Below are 19,638 nucleotides of genomic sequence, written 5' to 3'. Positions count from 1 at the left end.
TAACACCCAAGTATTTCAATCTGTCTGTAATTTTAAAAGGCAAAATTTTCAAAAAATCAACATCCAAGTTTGCAGTTAAAGCCACTAACTCACTCTTTGGTCAATTAATTGTATAACCTGAGATTTCCCCAAACGACCACACCACATCTAAAAGTAAAGGAACAGATCGCTCAGGATTTGACAAGAACAAAACTACATCATCCGCATATAAAGAAATGTAGTGCTTGATATTCCCCAATCGGACAGGTTCAATAGAGGGCTCATTCCTAATGGCTACCGCAAGAGGTTCAATAGAAATTGCGAAGAGCAAAGGGCTCAAAGGGCAGCCTTGTCGTGTCGGTGTAAAAAAAAAGGCGCTGATCTATCTTGGTTAGTAAGAATGGAAAAAGAGGGATGCCTATATATCATATCAACCCATGATATAAACTGTTCGCCTAAACCAAACTCCTCCAGTACCCGAAGCGTATAGGCCCACTCGACCTGGTCAAACGCCTTTTCAGCATCTAAGCTCAGTACTGCGATCTTGGAAGTTCCCCAGTGCCTATGATACATAATGTTCATCAATCTTCGAACATTAAAGAAGGAAAACCTCTGGGGGACAAACCCAGTTTGATCCGGATGGATAATTGATCCTACATGTCCGTTTAATCTGTTTGCCAAAATTTTAGTGAAAATTAAATGTTTCCCATAAAATCGAATCAGAAACGTCTTGTTTATCGTTAGTTTCCAAGAATTCTGATATTTTAGTTGTCATAAATTGGCAAAAGGATGTCTCAGACAGGAGTGACGGGTGAAAACGCCAGTTACCCTGTTGTTTCGTACCACAGAAGACCAAGACTAAAGAGGTTGGAGAGTGATCCGAGATCAAGATGTTGTGATAAGTTCAGCATACAACTTTAGACATCAATTTAGAACCAAGCAAAAAATAATCTTTTCTGGAGTACGATTTGTGCACTTGTGAAAAATAAGAGTAATCTCTACCAGTAGGGTTACACAGTCTCCAAACATCAACTAGGTTAGTAGAACTCAACATATTATTCAGAACAGTTGAAGCGTTAAACAACTGGGAGGTTTGAGTGGATCTATCCAAGTGTTTATCAAGTACACAATTAAAATCGCCTCCTAAAATTACATAAGTGTCAGCGATGATGAATTAGGATTCACTCAAGAAATAATAAATAGCAGTGTACACATGAATTGCCCTTGTATAACATTAATAAGTACAACATACCGACAACACAAAAAACATAACCCTCTTCCCCCCCATCCCACTTTCCCAGAAAAAGAAAAAACCCCGCATACTCACAGAGGGTCCGCATGACCATTACGAAATAAACCTTCCAAGGTGACGAGCTTTCCAACCTCCCCTCACAAAAAATATATATATATATTTACCCTCAATGCCAACATAGTTGAGAGAAAAATGAAATAGTCACATACATCCCTGATAAGAGATTTTTTAGTTTTGTGATTATTGTTTAGTTGTAGCTTCATTTAAGTTAGGAGAGCTTGTGAGTTGGAACCACCACAGGAAAGGAAAGTGGAACCAGATGTGTAGAGGAATGTGGGGACATACGATACTACCTCCTGAGATAACGGTCTCCCCCCTCTCTCACTCTCCTTTTAAGGAAATGTTTAAGTTTCTATACATACCAAGCTATCTCCTATTTCAACAGACAAGCTAAAGGTTTCTCCTATTATGGAAACGTTTTTGTATACTGAACATACCACTCCTACTTCCTTGAAAGCTCACTTGAAGTATAAATAAAGAATGCGCTGAGAGCCCTGGGCGGTTTTTCTGTCACATCTGTTGTGCGCACTTTGACAGCAGAGCAGATCGGACCGTGACCGCCCATGCGCATGTAAAAATTAGATATCTGAGTGTGACTTCATTTACCTTTCTAATAACTTTTCTCTTCACATTTTCTTGGTCCTCCGAGCCGGAGAGGAAGCATCGGCCGCTGTGTCCTGCCGTCGTGGAAAGCTGCACTGAAATCTGTCCTCTAGGTAGGAGTGAAAAGTCCAGGGACGCTAAAATTCGATTCCTGGCCAGTGTTTTATCAAGTGGTCCACGACGCTGGGATCCAGTGGCTGACTTTCAATATAGCCAGAGAATCTTGGGAAGGTAAAGGAAGTCACTCACTTACACTCGCGTAAAACGAACTTTGGTCTCACCCGCCGAAAGGGTGTAATTAGTCTAATCCACTGCACGGATTTATAAAGTTGGGATGATCCACCGAACGGATTTGATGAGTCTAATCCACTGCACGGCTTTGTAAAATAAAAGTTTTTTAAAGTCTAATCCGCTGAAAGGATTTTCAAAATAAAAGCTTTAGGACTGACCTGCCGAAAAGGTCTGCGCGATTGTGTGAAATGTCTGTTTAAATGTTTGTGTTTTCTGTGTGTTGAGAGTGAATTGATTTAAACAGCACAATACGCTGCTGAATCACTCTCATTGTTGTTGTCATTTTATTTCCTGTCAGTAGCTGAGGTACTGGTGACAAAAGAGAACGGTTGAGTTCCGCCTCATAAAACTGACACCGCTCCACTAATTAGAGTGGAGTAGAAGGGCGTAGTCAGTAACCACTCTTTAAGTCTAATACCAGAGAAGGCTCTGCAGTTCTGTTTTAATGGGTAATCAGCCCACTAAGTTTACTGTTGACGAACAGTGTTTTAAAAAAAAAAAAAAAAAAATGTCCAGGCGCCGGACAAATTAGTGTGCAAAGATGGAGAAATCCTAAAAAGACTAAATGTCCCACCTGGGAAGGAAAATGTAGCCCATCTGCATTAATACAACTTAAAGAAGCATTACTGAACTAGGAGAGATAAAAGATTTAAATAAAGAAAGAAGGAAAACGCACGTAAGAATTAGAATATTTCCAAGCATGGAAGAGAGAGGCAGATAGACGATGTGAGAATAAACAAAAGAAACAAGAAAAGAAGAAAGAAAAGGCAGAGGTATTAGACCCCCCACCATATGCTCCACTCGCTGCTGCGAGGCCGACCCCCACTTCTGCTGCTGTGAAACCAGCCCCCACTTCCGCTGCTGCAACCCCCCTTAAACAATCCTGTGATCCGTTCAGACCTCAACCTGGTCCTTATGCAGAGGCACAAAACATGTTAGATAAAATAGCACTAGGTGAAAATCCACAGGAGGGAAAAAATAGGAAAAGATCGCTACGGACGAGATATGGGAGGTGATGTTGATCCACCTGGTCCTCCCGGCATTTTTCCCATGATAGCAGTACTAAACCCCAGATACGGCCAACCCGCAGGGGAAGGTGGAGAAGGTGGAGAGGTAACAGACAGGGACAGAGGAGGATTTAGAGAAAAGGGCCAGAGATATGTAGGACAGACAGACTTACGCGAAAGAAGTGAAGAAAGAGATAATACGTGCTGGAATTGTGGCAAGGAAGGGCATTTCGCCAGAGATTGCAGACATAAAACAGACAAACGGCAATATTCAAATGAATGACTAAATGAGAAAAAGCCAAATGAAAATGATAAAAGTGACGCAGAAGTATTTACTGTCTATCAATTAGTGTCTGAAGTAAAAGGCAAACCTACACTGACAGTATATGTTAATAGCAAACCAGTGCAGATGTTATGTGATACAGGAGTATGTAAAACCGTTTTGAACAGAAGACCACAGGAAGTACAATTCTCAGAAGATACTCTAATAGTAAAATCAGCATCAGGTCACACTACAGTGCAGTGACTAATAAAACCCTTATTAAGTGAAAACTAGAGATCGAAATAGTTTAAAGTAGTTTAAAAAGGTTGGAAACAGACCCCACCGAATAGATATAAATATAAGGAGTACAAAAATAAAATAAACAAAGACAAAATTACATTAGAACTTATTTTTAATGTATTGAAACTAATAATAGGAAAGATAACAACCTGTAAGCTGATATTAACAATGAAACATAGTTGGCATGACGATCATGCCCAGAATGTATAAAATGAATAAAAGGAAATAATTCACACGAAAACCTTTTAAATAAAATAGAGCGATGCATAAGGTACATTAAGGCTGTGTCATTGTTCAGCCAAGGAAAGTGTGTGAAAAGGTGAATGTCTCCAGCTTGGGAAAGGGTGAAACTGCAGATCACCCGAAGCCCTTGATGGATACAAAATAAAATATAAAATATATAATAATAAATTGCTTGGTTCGCCACGCAACAGAGAGAATGAATGTGACTGAAGGTTGGATCTGACATGAGACAAACAGAAGACCAGTCTAAGAAGTAGGCACAAACCTGTTCAGAGAAAAGCAAATTTGTACAGATTGGATGAATTCTAAATTATCTGTTTGCTGAGTAAGATGATCCTAACTATTAAATTGGCTCAGTAGTAGTATAGTGGTATACACTAATAAAATATTGTAATATACTATTGTTATTATATAGAAAGAAAAAGATGATAATATTAATAATGACATAATATTAATAATAAGAAGCAACCTAGTCAGTTATGATGTGAGGTGGACGATTGTTATGAAGTAATCTGCATCAAGCTTAAGGTTTGCTCAAACTCAGTATAATAACACATGAGATGAAGAAAATAAAGAAACTATCTAAACTAATTAAGTGCATAGAGGCACTTAACCTGCTTAAACATCTGTCATTTATCCTGGATAAAACATTACTGAGATATAGAGCACACCTATAATAACAACTAATAAGCCAAACCCTGTAGACAACAGCTAAAGCTACAGGATTGAGAAGCTGAATTAAATATGTGGACACTGCTAAGTTGATGAGCATGTTACACATTTTCTTTTATTTTTATTTATTTGTTTTAAGAGCAGAAGCTGCATTAAAAGCCAACACATGCAGCTGTCTGTGAGCTCAGTTTTTCCCTCACACTTCTGCTCTGTTTCAGTAGCAGCATTTTTCTCTTTGTGTCCTGACTCATGTATGTTTTCTGTTTTGTTTGATTATTTTATTTTGTTGGTTTGGAAACGAATTTGTGACCATACTTGTGGATCACAGTGACACATAGTGATTAGGCATATGATTTACAAATGCCTAGTTTTAGAACTGTGAGCAATTCAAAGTTTAAAAATAACATATATATATATATACAAAAAATCCTAACTTCAAAGTTTGACATGTGTAAGATGTGTGAGATGGGTGAATTCTTTGAAAAACTAGAAATTATCTAAAAATGCATTAAGTGAAAATGTAATGTTGCATCTATAGAGAAGAAAGAAGAAGCATTCAGTTATTTAAAAATAGGCATTACAGACAGATACAGTTTTAGCACTGCCTGACTATGATAAGCCTTTCTACTTACGTGCAGATAGAGGAGCAGGTTATATGAAAGCTGTGATAACACAGGCATTTGGAGAAAAACAACGCTCGTTAACATTCCTGGTGAAACTTAGACTCGTGTAAATTAGACTCTGTAGCGTCAGGCCTGCCTGCATATGCAAGCCTATGCAGCCGCAGCAGAGGCAGTAAAAGAGTCGGCTGCACGTATGCAGTCATATGTGCATATGAATTGCACGCAGGCCAAAATATAAATATATACACTGACAGCCAGTTTGTTTTTTCAGCAGTGCACCACTTTGCAAAAATTTGGCATAACAGAGGTATGGTCACCTCTACGGATAACCCCGTGCAACACGGCAGCTTATTAAAAATCTTATTGGAAGTGATCAGCTTGCCAAAACAATTGGCACTTTGTAAATGTGCAGCACATCAAAAAGACAATTTTATTGTCACAAAAGGAAATAATTTTGCAGATCAAACAGCAAAACAGGCTGCACAACAAACGATAACGCTTCTAACATCCGAACATTGTACACAAATACCACTTGATGTACTAAAAACCGAACAAAAAGCTGCAACAATCACTGAACAGAACAAGTGGCTGAAATGTGGAGCACAACTGAAAGATGACTTAATGGTCTGTGATGGAAAACCAATATTACCAGAGTCGTTACACAGGACAGCGGCTGTAGTGACACATGAAGTAATACATGTGTCAACAGGAGGGAAATATAGTATAGATAAATAATACTTTTACACTATAAATTTTGAAACTTCAGCGAAAAATTTGTAAGAACATGCCTATTCTGTCAAAAACACAACTCACAAGGAAACTTAAGACCTAAGAGAGGCCAGTTCTCCACACCATCCACATGGATTTTATTGAATTGAATGAATGTCAAGGATCAAAATAGATGTGTTTTCAAACTGACCAGAGATATATCCAGTAAAAAGCAGAGGCAATCTTCATTGCAAAATGTTTATGTAATCATTTTATTCCAACATATGGTATCCCTTCTCTGATAAGATCAGACAATGGGACACATTTTGTCAATGATGTGATCAGTAAGGTCTCTGAAGCACTAGGATTCAGCATAAGGAATCACTGTGCTTATCATCTATGGAGTGCAGGGTTAGTAGAGAGAACTAACGGCACCATAAAACAGAGACTCAGAAAATGCCTGAAATAGATAAAAATGCAAAGAGTTTAGTTTATTTAAAAGGCAGTGTGTGTGAGAGGATTATGAAATTATTGTGTGAATGACGTTACATTTTAGATTAGAAGTTAGTAGAATTACAGAGGGTTTGTAGACTGTAAATACAAAATGAGTTTGATTAGCCTGTAGAAACACAAAAGAGAGTAACAGGAAGTGTGTGTGTGACAGGAACTTTGCATGCCCATATAAGGAGTGAGCACCCAGAGAGAAAAACAGAAGAGACAGACTCTAGCCAGATGAAGCAAATGGAGGCTTTAAGAAAAGAAATGAAAATGATATTAATGGTATGGTTTAGTGTGTCAATATAGGTCACAAATAAATAAAGGTGGACTTTTCTCAACCTAGAATTTTGAGCATAGCAGCAAAACCATAGATCAACATAATTGGGAGAAAACAAGCCAAAGTTTGGCTTAAAATTTTACAGCTTGACCTCCCACTTGTCCCGATCCTGAGAAGAAGCTCAAAGGACAGTCAATCTCCTGATGAAGACCAACAGAATATCGGGGACTTGAAGAATTAACAGCAGGCTGGTAAGAACAGTGTGACATGACTGTTTAAAGGCACTGAATGTGATATTTTGCCTGGCTGGGACTTAATCTAAAAGGAAAATACTGAAAAGAAACAGAGAAGAAACACATTGTGTTTGTTGGAGATTTAAGACGACAAAGGACACTTTGAGAAGGGTACAGGGGCCAGTGGGAAGGTGAAGCCCAGAGGAGTATAATTGGGTTGAAATTGAAGCCTGAACTCATGATGGTGTTTAGAGATGTCCACCAGATCACAACAAAGAGGTAAACAAAAATAGAAAACACACATATATAAATTGTTACATGTGAAATTATTTTTGGAAAGAATTAGAAGTAAGATAGTTTGAATCAGACCTCAGTGAAAAGATGCATGAATTGATGAAAGTGAACCAATAGATAAATCTGTTAGAAAGACAACTTTAGTAGAATGAATGGCAAAACCAGTAGAAAATAGGGATATTGTTTTGAACTGCCGTGCGACACTTCTCAAGTCTCTTGCAGATTAAAACCAGGCGATTGGGTCCTTATACGAGTACTCCAGAGAAAGAATTGGAACCCATCCCGGTGGGAAGGTCCATACCAAGTACTCCAAACGACACCAACAGCTTGCAAAAACGCTGAGAGGCCCTCTTGGATCCACCAGAGCCATTGCAAAAATGGAAGTGAGTGACAGCACAACCTAAAGACACCACCATCCCGACTCTTTGGTGATCTACAGGTGAAGGGAGGGCTGATTGGGTATATCCCGCCTTCTACTTCTCGCCTGTAGTCTACTCACCAGAGCAAATCGGTGTGTCTGGTCATCATGAAGATTATTCTGCTTACCACCTTGGCCCTGCTGCTTACAGCATGGACCCTGATGCACTTAAAGGATCAAGAAGCCAACATGCATAGAAGAGCATGGACATATGACAACTCACACCTGGCTGAAGTGACACAGGACCACATCCATCCCTGGATGAACAACGCCTGGTATAGATACATATATAATCGCACAGAAGACAAAGATTGTTATATATGCTCACACATGCCTGCTACAACACAGCATACACAGCTACATTATATGGCAGACTTATGAACATGATTCAAGTGACATGCGCAGCAAGCTTTGCCAGTCTAGGTTATCAATATTCAGGAATTGTCCTAAACCACAGCGACCTCCTGACTATTGGACTATAGTTTTGGGCTGTTTTTAAATGCATCAACCAGCATCAACAAAGAGCAAAATCAGGAAATTGATGCCATAAGAATAACTGTTATGCAACACCGAGTTGCCCTGGACATGATCTTGGCAGAAAAGCGCGGACTGTGTTTTGTTTAATATAACTTGTTGTACATATATTCCAGACAATGTGCATTCTGACAATATGACAAATGCTCTACAATTACTTAGAAACGTTCAACAGGCACAGGTAACTGATTGGGCAAATGCACAAAGTAATTGGTGGAATTGGTTTATAAGCAGCTCATGGAAAACATTGATGTTTAAGGTTTTGATGTTTATTGGCCTAATACTTATCATGTTTTGTATCTTTACTACATGCATTATCCCCTGTGTAAGAGGAATGGTATCAAGAATGATATCCCAATCTCTTGTTGCATATGTCACTGTGCCAGACGAGGAAGAAGGAGAAGACGATGAGTATGAAACAAATGTGATGAATGATTATGTTTGAATGATACACATCTTATGACAACCAGACCGAAAGCACTCACAATGTAGGGTCTGTGTCTGAAACACATTGATGTATTTGCTTAAAATCGCTACAAACAGGAGGGAATGATAAGAGATTTTTTAGTTTTGTGATTATTGTTTAGTTGTAGCTTCATTTAAGATAGGAGAGCTTGTGAGTTGGAACCACCACAGGAAAGGAAAGTGGAACCAGATGTGTAGAGGAATGCGGTGACATACATACTACATCCTGAGTTAATGGTCACCCCCCTCTCTCACTCTCCTTTTAAGGAAATGTTTAAGTTTCTATACATACCAAGCTAAAGGTTTCTCCTATTATGGAAACATTTTTGTATACTGAACATACCACTCCTACTTCCTTGAAAGCTCACTTGGAGTATAAATAAAGAATGCGCTGAGAGCCCTGGGCGGTTTTTCTGTCACATCTGTTGTGCGCACTTTGACAGCGGAGCAGATCGGACCGTGACCGCCCATGCGCATGTAAAAAATTAGATATCTGAGTGTGACTTCATTTACCTTTCTAATAACTTTTCTCTTCACAATCCCGATGCAATGAGTTTCAAATGAGATGTCAAAGATTGTAAATTAGTCACTGCCTTCCTGTATAGTTCCCAAGAAATCCTCAGCCTCGCGTGGCGTGGAGAACACTTTGACCATGGAGCCATGCGTTACTCGTAAAACGCGCTGGATAGTAGAAACTACACCGAGCTCCAGCATCCATTAGGCGTTTACGCACGTCCTGGAAGACCTGCCGCTGTTTCACCACCTCCGTCGGGAAGTCAGGGAAGATGTGAATCGCCTTGCCATTATAGTTCAAGGGAAACTGCTCCCGAGCAAGCTATAGTATCTTCTCTCTCACTTGAATGCGATGAATCCGCGCTATAGTTACCTGGGGATGATCTCTTTCCCCGGGGGTACGACCGCCCAACCGGTGTGCTCGGTCAATGTCCAAAGGCTTGTCAAACTTGTCCGCACCCAAAAGTTTCGGGAGAAACTTAGACAAAAATTCCACCATACGTCCATTTTCAATTTTTTCGGGCAGACCAACAATTTTAATATTCTGCCGTCTGGACCGACCCTCCAGATCTAATACTTTTAGACGAAGAGCCTCGTTATCCGCTTGCAATTTTAAACATGTTTTCTCAACCAGAGAAAGACGATGGTCGTGATCAGAGCTAGCGTTTTCAACCTCCTCGTCAGATACTCGTCAAAGATGCCTGTGCTGTAGCCAGAGATGCTTCAAAACCTTTCAGTCATCGTGATATTTATTTTCTGAATTTCAGAAAGAACCTTGAAAAAATTTTATCACCATTCTCCGCGTCTTTAGCAGGCTCCGAGGTTAGCTCAGCTTCGTCGACTGGTTCAAGGGGAGCGGTGTCGGTCCCGTTCGGAGGCTTCTCCTGCTTTTTAGCTTTTTCAGCTTTTGATTTGGGCATCCTGTTTGAGTTAGGAAACAAGTATTCTTCAGTGAAACCAGGAATTGTGAGGGATAAGGCAATAAAGTCCAAAATGTGAAGAGAGTATGAGGAGCTCCACAGAAACACGTCTACTCCATTCGGTGCTCCTAAAAAAACAGTTTTATTGATTAAAAAAAACACACACTATATCGGATTCATATCGGTATAGGGAGATATCGAAAGTTATGATATCGGTATCGGACTTAAAAATGTGGTATCGTGCCATCTCTAGTACAAACACACAGGTGGTTTGTGTATCAGGCTTTTTCTTTCTGCTGTAAAGTTTTAACATGGGGGTCTATGGGGGCGACTCACTGCTGCCTCTGCTGGACACTAGAGGACCTGCAGGCATCAGTGCTTCAGGTATGAGTCTCAGGTCTGACTGTTAGCTGAATGTGTGTGCAGGTGTGCGTCTCACTCTTTGTGACCAAGCTGGGAGGAGTCTGCAGGTGTACCTGGACTTAAGCCACACCCCCTACCCACCTGGCCTGTTGCCGGGTAACACTCTGCTGTGGTCTGGTTTCCAGAGGAGGCTGTCCAGGTGAGACACACATAGACAGGCTTATAAATGTTTGGACTCTTTGTTTGGACTCATGTCCAACAATGTCACCCCCAATAAAGTTATGGATTATCTTGCATTAATAGGCTGCTGATTTTCTTTACTCGTTTCAGGTGTTACCAGCAAAATAGTTGTTTGATCATCTGGGATGTACCCAGATTTATTTATTTAGACAGAGATCTTGACCCCCCCAATGTTCAATACAAAGTTGTGCCGATGGTTACGTACCTGTGCGGTTTACCTGTGTGTGTGTTTCAGGACAGGAAGTGTGTACTGCACGTACTTACCTGTCAGCTCCATAACTGTGGTCTCCCTGGGAGACACCAGGTAAGTTTACAGGTAAAGTCTGGTTCACGTGTTTGTCGTGCTGTTGTTTATTTGTTTGCTTTGTTTCTATCAGCTCGGCCCAGCCTCCTCCTCCTGCTCCCATCATGCACCTGGGTGAGTGGGCTCTGAGCAGCAAGCAGAGGTGCGCTGTGGGGCAGGTCAAAGGTCACGTGGTGTGTTTCCTGTTCCTGCAACTGCAGTGGAGCTGCTCGCTGTGTGGCAGCGTGTACACACAGGTACTGCATAAAATACACACAGTGTGTACAGGATGTGTTTAGTTGCAGTTTCTCGGGTGCAGTGAAAGTACTCAGAGTGCTTCATGTGTTGTTAGCGTGTTGGTGGTGTGTTAGTGTTGGTGCACGTAAGTAAAGTGTCGTTTTGGAGGAAACTGCTCACGATTTCAGGTGTGTGTGTGTTTACCTGTTGCTCTCTCTCTCTCAGGGCTGCAGCAGCTCTCAGTGTCACTCGACCTCGTCAGTGTTTCAGTCCAAAGCAAAGTAAGAGCAGCTTCCTGTTGAGCTCACCTGCTGATACGTGTTAATCACCTGGATCAGTCAGGTGACAGTCACATGATCAAACCGTGTCGCTCTGCTCTTCCATCAGGCTGGTGATCGATGACGGGACAGGTGAGGCTCACGTCTGGTTCTCAGCTGCTCTGGTTCGTGCTCTGCTGGGATTGGCTGATGCTTAGTGGGAGGGGCTTCAGAGAGCACTCAGGGTCAGAGGTCACATCAGAGTCTTCCCTCGTGGGCAGAGCCAGGTCAGTAGCACCTGTCAGGTGTATATGTTTACCTGTCACAGGTGAGTCACGTGCTCATCGTCCTCTTTAAACTTTATTTTGTCTTTAAAATTTAAGATGAGGCTTTAACTGTGAAAGGGCACATCCTGTTTACATCCTGGTAACAGCTCCGTCTGCTCACACTTTACTGCTGAACTGGTTTGGGGGCGTGGCCACTTCCACCTTTAAAAGTCTGTAGGTGTGCCGGACCCACGCTGGGCTCACGTGAACAGGGGGGAGGGGCCTTACAGCCGTGTGTTTCAGCGAGACTCAGGTCGTGCCCCTGACTCCACCCACTCGACCTGAAGAAGCAGCAGGTGGTGTAGTTCTGAGGGTAAGACCAGCTCCATGTTCCCTTCAACGCCACACCTACCTCATGGAGGGTGGAGACCACAGGGGAGGGGCATTTAGGACTCGGGTCACACCAGGAGAACCCACAGGGCCCCTCCACCCACAGGTGGAGCTGTGGTAAAAGACCCTGGAGACTGAAACGTCCTGTGTTCAGAGGAGGTGAAACGAGAAGAAGATGCAGCTACAACCCAAAGAACAGCGTCCACACAGTGAAGCACGGTGGGGACGCTGTGGGGGGGCCACCACAGAGAGAAACAGGCGTCCTGCAGGACGTTTCCACAGGGCCGAGCCGTGAGTCTGCAGAGACATAACCTCTGTGTCTGTCTCAGGTGTGTGACGGGGACGCTGACGACTTCCTCCTCCACTTCCTGTTGTGTCTGTGCAGCAGTGATGTCATGATTCGGCCGCTCAGCCTCACCTGCAGGAAACACACCAACCAGAGACCAGAAGGTAACCCCACCCTCACCACCCTCACCACCCTGACCCACCCTGACCAACCTGACTGCAACCTTCAGAGTCGTGTGTGTGTGTGTGTGTGTGTGTTTCAGAGGTGAGGAGGTTCACTCGAGGAGACAGAGAGTTCCTGACCAGACTGGCTCCTCCCCTTCAGCTCACCTGTCTGCACCTCCACCCTGACTGAGCTCCACCTGCTTCGTTCTGACTTCATCTGTTCTACGTGTTTGTACAAATAAAACTTTATTGTTCCTCCTGTCACACGGTATCTCACCTTCACTGACCCTAACGCAGGTGATCAGGGTCAGAGGTCACACGAAGCTCTCTGAGTTTAACCTCACATGAAAGGGGCGGAGCTGTCATCATCACAAAGGGGCCTATAACAGGTCATGTGACCCTTCTACAGGAAGTGATCCCTGTGAGTGGCGCCCACATCAGAGACGTTCTCAGATGGTGATTCATAAAACCTGCACCAGTAAAATCTGACAGTTGAAGGATGATGAGTGAAACTGGTTAAGCTGGTGTTTGTGGCACAGAAGGTTTGACCTCCACTGTGTCACACGTGTACCTGAACAGGCGCGCTGTGTCACGCGTGTACCTGAACAGGCGCGCTGTGTGACACGTGTACCTGAACAGGCGCGCTGTGTCACACGTGTACCTGAACAGGCGCGCTGTGTGACACGTGTGGCTGAACAGGTGCGCTGTGTCACACGTGTACCTGAACAGGCGCGCTGTGTGACACGTGTGGCTGAACAGGCGCGCTGTGTCACGCGTGTACCTGAACAGGCGCGCCGTGTCACGCGTGTACCTGAACAGGCGCGCTGTGTCACGCGTGTACCTGAACAGGCGCGCTGTGTCACGCGTGTGGCTCTGGGTCAGGTGTAACTCCCACAGTGAAGTAAAACTAAACACTGAACGTGTTTCAGTTTGTTTACAGACGTCAGACGGTGAAAGCTTCAGCCTGACCAGGAAAGAATCAGTCTGCTTTAAATCACACTTACTTTAAATGAATTCCTCCTCACCTTCATGTGTTTTGTATTATTGGATCTTATACTGAAAGAGTTGATCCATCGACACATTTTAACCCTGCAACATTTCACCGTGTCAGTTTGTCATAAATTGGACTATTTTAGGATTTCAGTTCATCTTTCCAATAAAGCTGGCAGCTCTGAAACAGCTGGTCTCTCTGAGGGTGTTTTGCATGTAAATAAAAGTGAAATAATTAAATGTAAGTTCTGTGAACAGACCCTCCAGTGGAGCTCCTCAGGGCTCTGTGCTTTCACCACTTTGTTTCCTATGCTAATGAGTGTCAGAGCACGTCAGCATTAGTCCTTCAACATGGTCACAGCCTCTGATGAAGGTGTTCAAATGTGGGTTTTAATCCAGGTTTACACTTAAACAGTCTCCATGAAACAGGCTTCTGCCCTCATTCATCCTGGAGATCACTCGTCTAAACCAACTAACATAAAGAATGTGATGTTTTCAAAGCTAACACGTACAAACAGTTGTTATGGATACGATTAAATTCAGGATGATTTGTGAAATCCTACATGTGTTCTCACATGCTTTAATGATGGTATGAGCTGAAGATGAATAACATGAAGTTAATAGTTTATCTGCAACAAAACTTTTTCACTGCTTCAGTTTTTGGTGTCGGGTTCTTTTCCACATACGGTGGTTGTTGTCATGGAAACAGTGTTTAAAGTGAAACTTTGACTTTGTCTTTATCTGTAAGACAATCGGGCCTTGGATGGACGTCGGGAGTTCTTAACAGCAGCTCGTTGTTCATTCTGATGTTGTTTTTTAAATTATATTTTATATTTAATATCATATATTGGCCTTTTTCAGCTTTATCTGAAGCTGTGAGTGAAGGAGCAGCCAGTAAAGGAGTAGATCAGAGCTGCAGCACCTACATCATAAAAGGAGACCAGACCCTCCTCATAATCCACAAACACCCCCACCTTCTCAGGACCAGGATGAAGACAGAGACGGACTGAAGGACCAGCACAAGCTTTGTACTCATTTCCATTTCTCAGCCCTACAGTCCAGAAACCATCCTGAGGACTTGCTGTGATGTTTCCCTTCCTGTTGATCGACTCTGTGGCCACTCCTAAATCCCAGGCAGTCTTTCCTTTAACCTGAACCTCAAAGTAAAATCTGCCTGAAGAGAAACTCTGCTCTCCTAAAACATCAACACACAGAGAAAATCTCTCTGGGTTGTCTGGAAGATTCTTCCTCACATCACTATGATAAACTTGTTTTCCATCATCAGACAGGATGAGATTAGGATGAGCAAAGTTATAAAGTGCAGCATCGACTGTTTTCTGAATGATTGAGGAACATCTGTGACTCTTACAGGATACACTAAGTCAGATAATCTCTCTTTGTAAAATGTGTGAATGACTTTTTGAAGTACTGACCAAAATCTGCTGGTTTACAGTATCAAAGGCTTTATATCAATAAAGAATAAATAGGTGTTTTCACGTCTGTAATCCTTATGATCAATCAGATCCAGAATCAATCTAATAGGAACAGGAAGTGATGAATAACCAGGAAGTGTGGAGTCAGTCTGAAGTCCAGAGCACAGCCTGAGTCCACAGTCCTGAGCAGAGCCACAGTGAGACTGAAGCAGCAGCTCGATGCTCCTACAGTGGATCTGTGGTTACATGAGCAGATTTCTATGGATCCAGTGTGACTGTGATGAGTCCTGATGAAGTGAACAGAGTGAAGATTTGTGTAGAAGCAGGAAGTGTGATCAGCTGCACTCACCACTGTTGCTGAGAGGAACCTGATGGACTCCAGTGAATCTTCTTTCAGAGACAAACAGGACTCGACTGCAGCTCTGCTGCTGCTCTCTCACACTTTCACTTCTGCAAAATGACGTTGAGCTTCTTGTTTTTCAGCTGTTGCTCCGCCTCTTCCTTCCTCTCCCTTTACAGGAATCAGCCGGTCTGTACTCAGTGACTGTGTGCAGCGGGTGGGAGGAGTGAGGAGTGGTGTGTGGGTTCACACAGTAATGACGGCCTCAGGTGATCAGGAGAAACTCACCTGGATTTCCTTTTTCCACAGCAGACTGAGAGCTTCAGGTGGACCCTGAAGGAGGTCTCAGACACAGGTGGTAAAAGTACACACAGTCTGTACTGAAGTAGAAGTACTACTGTTAAAAATACTCCAAGTACTAATTCAACTTCTTTACTCAAGTAAAAGTAAAAAAGTAAAAAAGTACTGGCTGTGAAATGAGAGTAAAAAGAGCTGATTGAAGAACATTTCTAACACATGTTTATACAAAGCTGACTGAACCATGTGCTGCATCAACGTGATAATAAAATAATATTATTCACTTTATTTCTAATAAATATTCCCAGCTTGAATCAGACAAGTTGAACATGAGCAGAGAAAAAGAAGGAAATCCAAATATTCCTGTGTTCAGTTTTCTCCATTGTACAGGCCGACTGTGCCTCTAAACAGGAACATGAGCAGGAAGAGGCTGAAGTGGATTCAGCAGGTGGAGGATGCCTAACATCAGCTGGAAAGATTTACTGTGACGTTTGTTTGCTGTTTTCGCCTCGTGCACGAGAACATCACCAAATAAACTCGAGACAGTTTTTAATATTTCATTGTTCAAGAGCAAAAAGACTGACGGACTGTGTTTAAGGCAACCTCACAAATGTCACACATGAAATATTCAGTGTTTATTTGCTGGTTTGTCGGCAGCAGCTCCTTAAAGTCTGTCACACATCTGTTTGACCGTCTCCAGTTAATCTGAGACACCAGTTAATCTGCAACACCAGCATCAGGCGGCTCAGCTGATCTCTGGTGTGTAGCTGCTGTGCTGCGGTCCCATTCCTCAGTGAAAGTAACAGCAGAACAAAAACTCTTGATCCACATGTTTGAAAAGAAAGCTTTTAAACAGATGAACACACTCAGTAAAGGACAAAGAAATAAGTAAGAAAAAATTAGAGTAAAGAGTAAAAGCAGGAGCAACTGAAACAGGCTGCATGCTAGCTGACGCATGAGCACTAGAACTGTTAAACTTCATTGTTATGATTTTAGCACCGAGTTACATGAAATCCTGCATCAAAAAGAACAACACAGCGATCACAGACATGTTTCTGCCAACAAACAAACATTAACCCAGAAAAGCCTTTAAAACAACCTGCTGTGGTTTGGAGTAGAGATTCCTGAATTTACCAGGTGCACCTAAAGGCAGCACAATTTAAACCGTAAATGTTAGATTTGTGTTCTCATGAGTAAATATATTAATTTATCTTATGTTGTGAAAGACGTTTTCTGATTGTCATTTTATTTTGGAAAGGATTTTATTTTGGTGATTATAGATTACTTCACTTCCTGTTCCTGTTGTTCCGAAGCGCAAACTGCTGAAGTAATGTATGGTTTTCCCTCCTTTGTTGCTAACAATAGAAGAAACGGGAAAAGTAATCAACCAACCAAGTGTGTGCATTATTAAGAGAACATGGTCGAAGAAGAAGAAAACTCTTCGAGCTCAACAGTAAATAACAATGTAGGTGCGCAAATCCTTTTCAAGCGTCACACCATCAGATGAGCCGGCTTACATTTGTTGCACTTCTACACCAAGTTTTTAGATTAGATTAGATAAAACTTTATTAATCCCTCGGGTGGGTTCTAATAGCACAGCACCGACAGAAGTTACAGAATGTGAGCTGAAATATACCATATATACACATATATAAATACAGAGTATACAGAAGGGATCATAGAGTAAATAAGAATACAAGGGAATTCCACATTTCAAGTATTGTGAGTCTTCTGCACCGCTGGATGTTAACAAAAGTTTTGCACAGTGAAAGGCACTACAGCTTTTTTTTACGCTCGCGTTTCTTCGTTGCTGATTTTTGTTCCACAAACCAAAAGAAAAAAAGAATCAACCTTTAATATATTTTCATGTGTGTTTCAAGCACTATGACATATCACACACACACATGCTGAGTGTGTCACTGATGAAGCTGTGACACAGCAGCTCACTCAGTCCAGTCCAGGTAACAGACTCACCTGTTAGCAGCAGCTCTGCCCTCAGAGAGCTCAGCTGCTTATGTTAGTCAGCAGGAAACATTAATATTATGGACTACAGCCGTCTGTCAGGGCCGTTCAAGGACACAACGTCACACACAGGTTTAAACTGTTAGACTCATGAATGTCCACAAAGTTCGATGCACATTTATCTTTAACAGCAGCAAACGGCCTGATCAGATAATATAAGAACTCATAAAAGCTCATTTATGTAAATCTCTGCTTGAACCAGTGAAACAGTCTCACACTGATTAAACACCATCACTACTTCAGTAATGACAGAGGGGCGTAGGCGTGCTCGTGGGACAGTCCTCCTTCCTCCAGCTGTGGAAACCAGATGTGGAAGCAGACTCCCTGAGGTCTGCAGTCCAACACCAGTGTGAGCAGAGAGCACTCAGCTGCTGGGCGGAGCTTATCTTCCTGTTCTGTTCAAATCCAGCATGAAACTCTTCTTATGTTCACTCTTCAGTCTGATCCTGTCTAACAAACATCACTGCTCACCTCCTCCTCCCTCTGTGACTCCTTCATGTCCACTTTACTCCTCAGTAAGTCTCCACAGCTCCAAACCAGCTCTGCATTCAGAGTTAGTCCACGTTCTCACCTCCATCTTCAACCTTTCCCTCAGCCAGGGTACAGAAAAGCCCAGCCACCTGCCTAAAAAACTACAGACCAGTTGCACTCACTCCAAAGTGCTTTGAGAGAGTGGTGCTGGTCTACATCCAGACTAACATCCCAGACACTCTGGACCCCCTGCAGTCTGCCTATCTCCAAATATTTTTTTAATCTCCAAACTGACTCTGAACCATCATCCCTGTTAAAGACTTTTCCTCTGAAGGATGAATGAAGTCACACTAACTGTGCTGTCACTGATTTTAAAAAGAGCACATCTGTGTTCAGAGAGAATCAAAAGTATCAGTTTCTACAGAACAAAACATCAAACGGAGATTAACCTTCTCAGCAGCTCCCACTGTGAAAGTTACTCAGACTGAAGAAGGTGTGTGTCCTTCATCACTACACTGAACCATCGTCATCTTCATCTGTACCTGAAGTGCGAGTCCCCACATCAGAGTAGATAACATCTGGATCATCAGGACTTTTAGCTGGAAAACACAACACAGAATCATTTACCTGAGAAACTTTATGTGTGTGTGTTATGAGAGCACACGCAGCTCTCCTATTGGCTCTCTGTCTGATGGTGACATCACTGTTCACATGTACAGGAGAGGAGGAGTGGAGCGCTGCTGAACAAAGAAACACACCAACACATTCACAGGGTTTCAGAGTGGTGCTGAAGATCTAGTTCATGCATTTATTACTTCCAGGCTGGACGACCGTAATTCATTATTATCAGGACGTCCTAAAAACTCGCTGAAAAGCCTTCAGCTAATCCAAAGAGAGTTTGTTTCACACTGGTTCCTGTTCTACCCGCTCTACTGTGGCGTCAGCTCCCAGTCTGCAGTCAGGAGACCTTCTAGCTTTGACCTCATGCTTTAAACTCTGAAAGATTTCATACCTTTCTGTTTCCTCCAGAGAACTCCCCAAACCAGCAGAACCAGAAGAACCACTGAAACCAGACCTGCTACAACCAGCACGAGGGTGGAGGAGGAGGGAGGAGCGGAGGAGTCTGTTACAGGAGAAACAAGAGCAGGAGCGTTCACAGGATTAGAGGAGGTGCAGGTGTGGAGATGAGGAGGAGGATCTGTAGGAGACATGATGAAGATGGTTCAGTCAGCTTATTTTTAGTTCAGGTGAGTTCATGTCTTTATACAGGATGTGATGTCATTGTCTGACCTCTGACCCTCAGAAAGCCCTGAGGAGATTCTCCAAACACATCAGTAGCACAGGAGTAGAGACCTTCATCAGACTGCTGGACGTTTGTGATGATGAACTCTGATTTATTTCCAACATGACTTCCATTAAAGAAGAAATGAGCTGTGATGATGTCACC

At 42.5% G+C, this 19,638-nt stretch overlaps 1 protein-coding gene across 1 annotated transcript; it reads left to right on the top strand.

Annotated features, from left to right (window-relative positions):
• The first annotated feature begins 10,725 nt into the window (after positions 1-10,725).
• Positions 10,726-16,857, top strand: LOC146389428 (CST complex subunit CTC1-like). The gene is made up of 6 exons (XM_084911915.1): positions 10,726-11,059; positions 11,133-11,295; positions 11,501-11,556; positions 11,663-11,819; positions 12,518-12,638; positions 12,737-16,857. The coding sequence occupies exons 1-4, from the start codon at positions 10,926-10,928 to the stop codon at positions 11,748-11,750; spliced, it is 441 nt and encodes a 146-aa protein (XP_084768041.1). The 5' UTR covers positions 10,726-10,925; the 3' UTR covers positions 11,751-11,819; positions 12,518-12,638; positions 12,737-16,857.
• Positions 16,858-19,638: the final 2,781 nt, after the last annotated feature.

The sequence above is a fragment of the Perissodus microlepis genome, chromosome 3 (genome assembly GCF_051167445.1).
Source record: "Perissodus microlepis isolate ML-2025 ecotype Zambia chromosome 3, ASM5116744v1, whole genome shotgun sequence".
NCBI lineage: Eukaryota > Metazoa > Chordata > Actinopteri > Cichliformes > Cichlidae > Perissodus > Perissodus microlepis.
The sequence above is the reverse complement of the archived record's forward strand: the minus strand, read 5'-3'. Positions and strand labels throughout refer to the sequence as shown.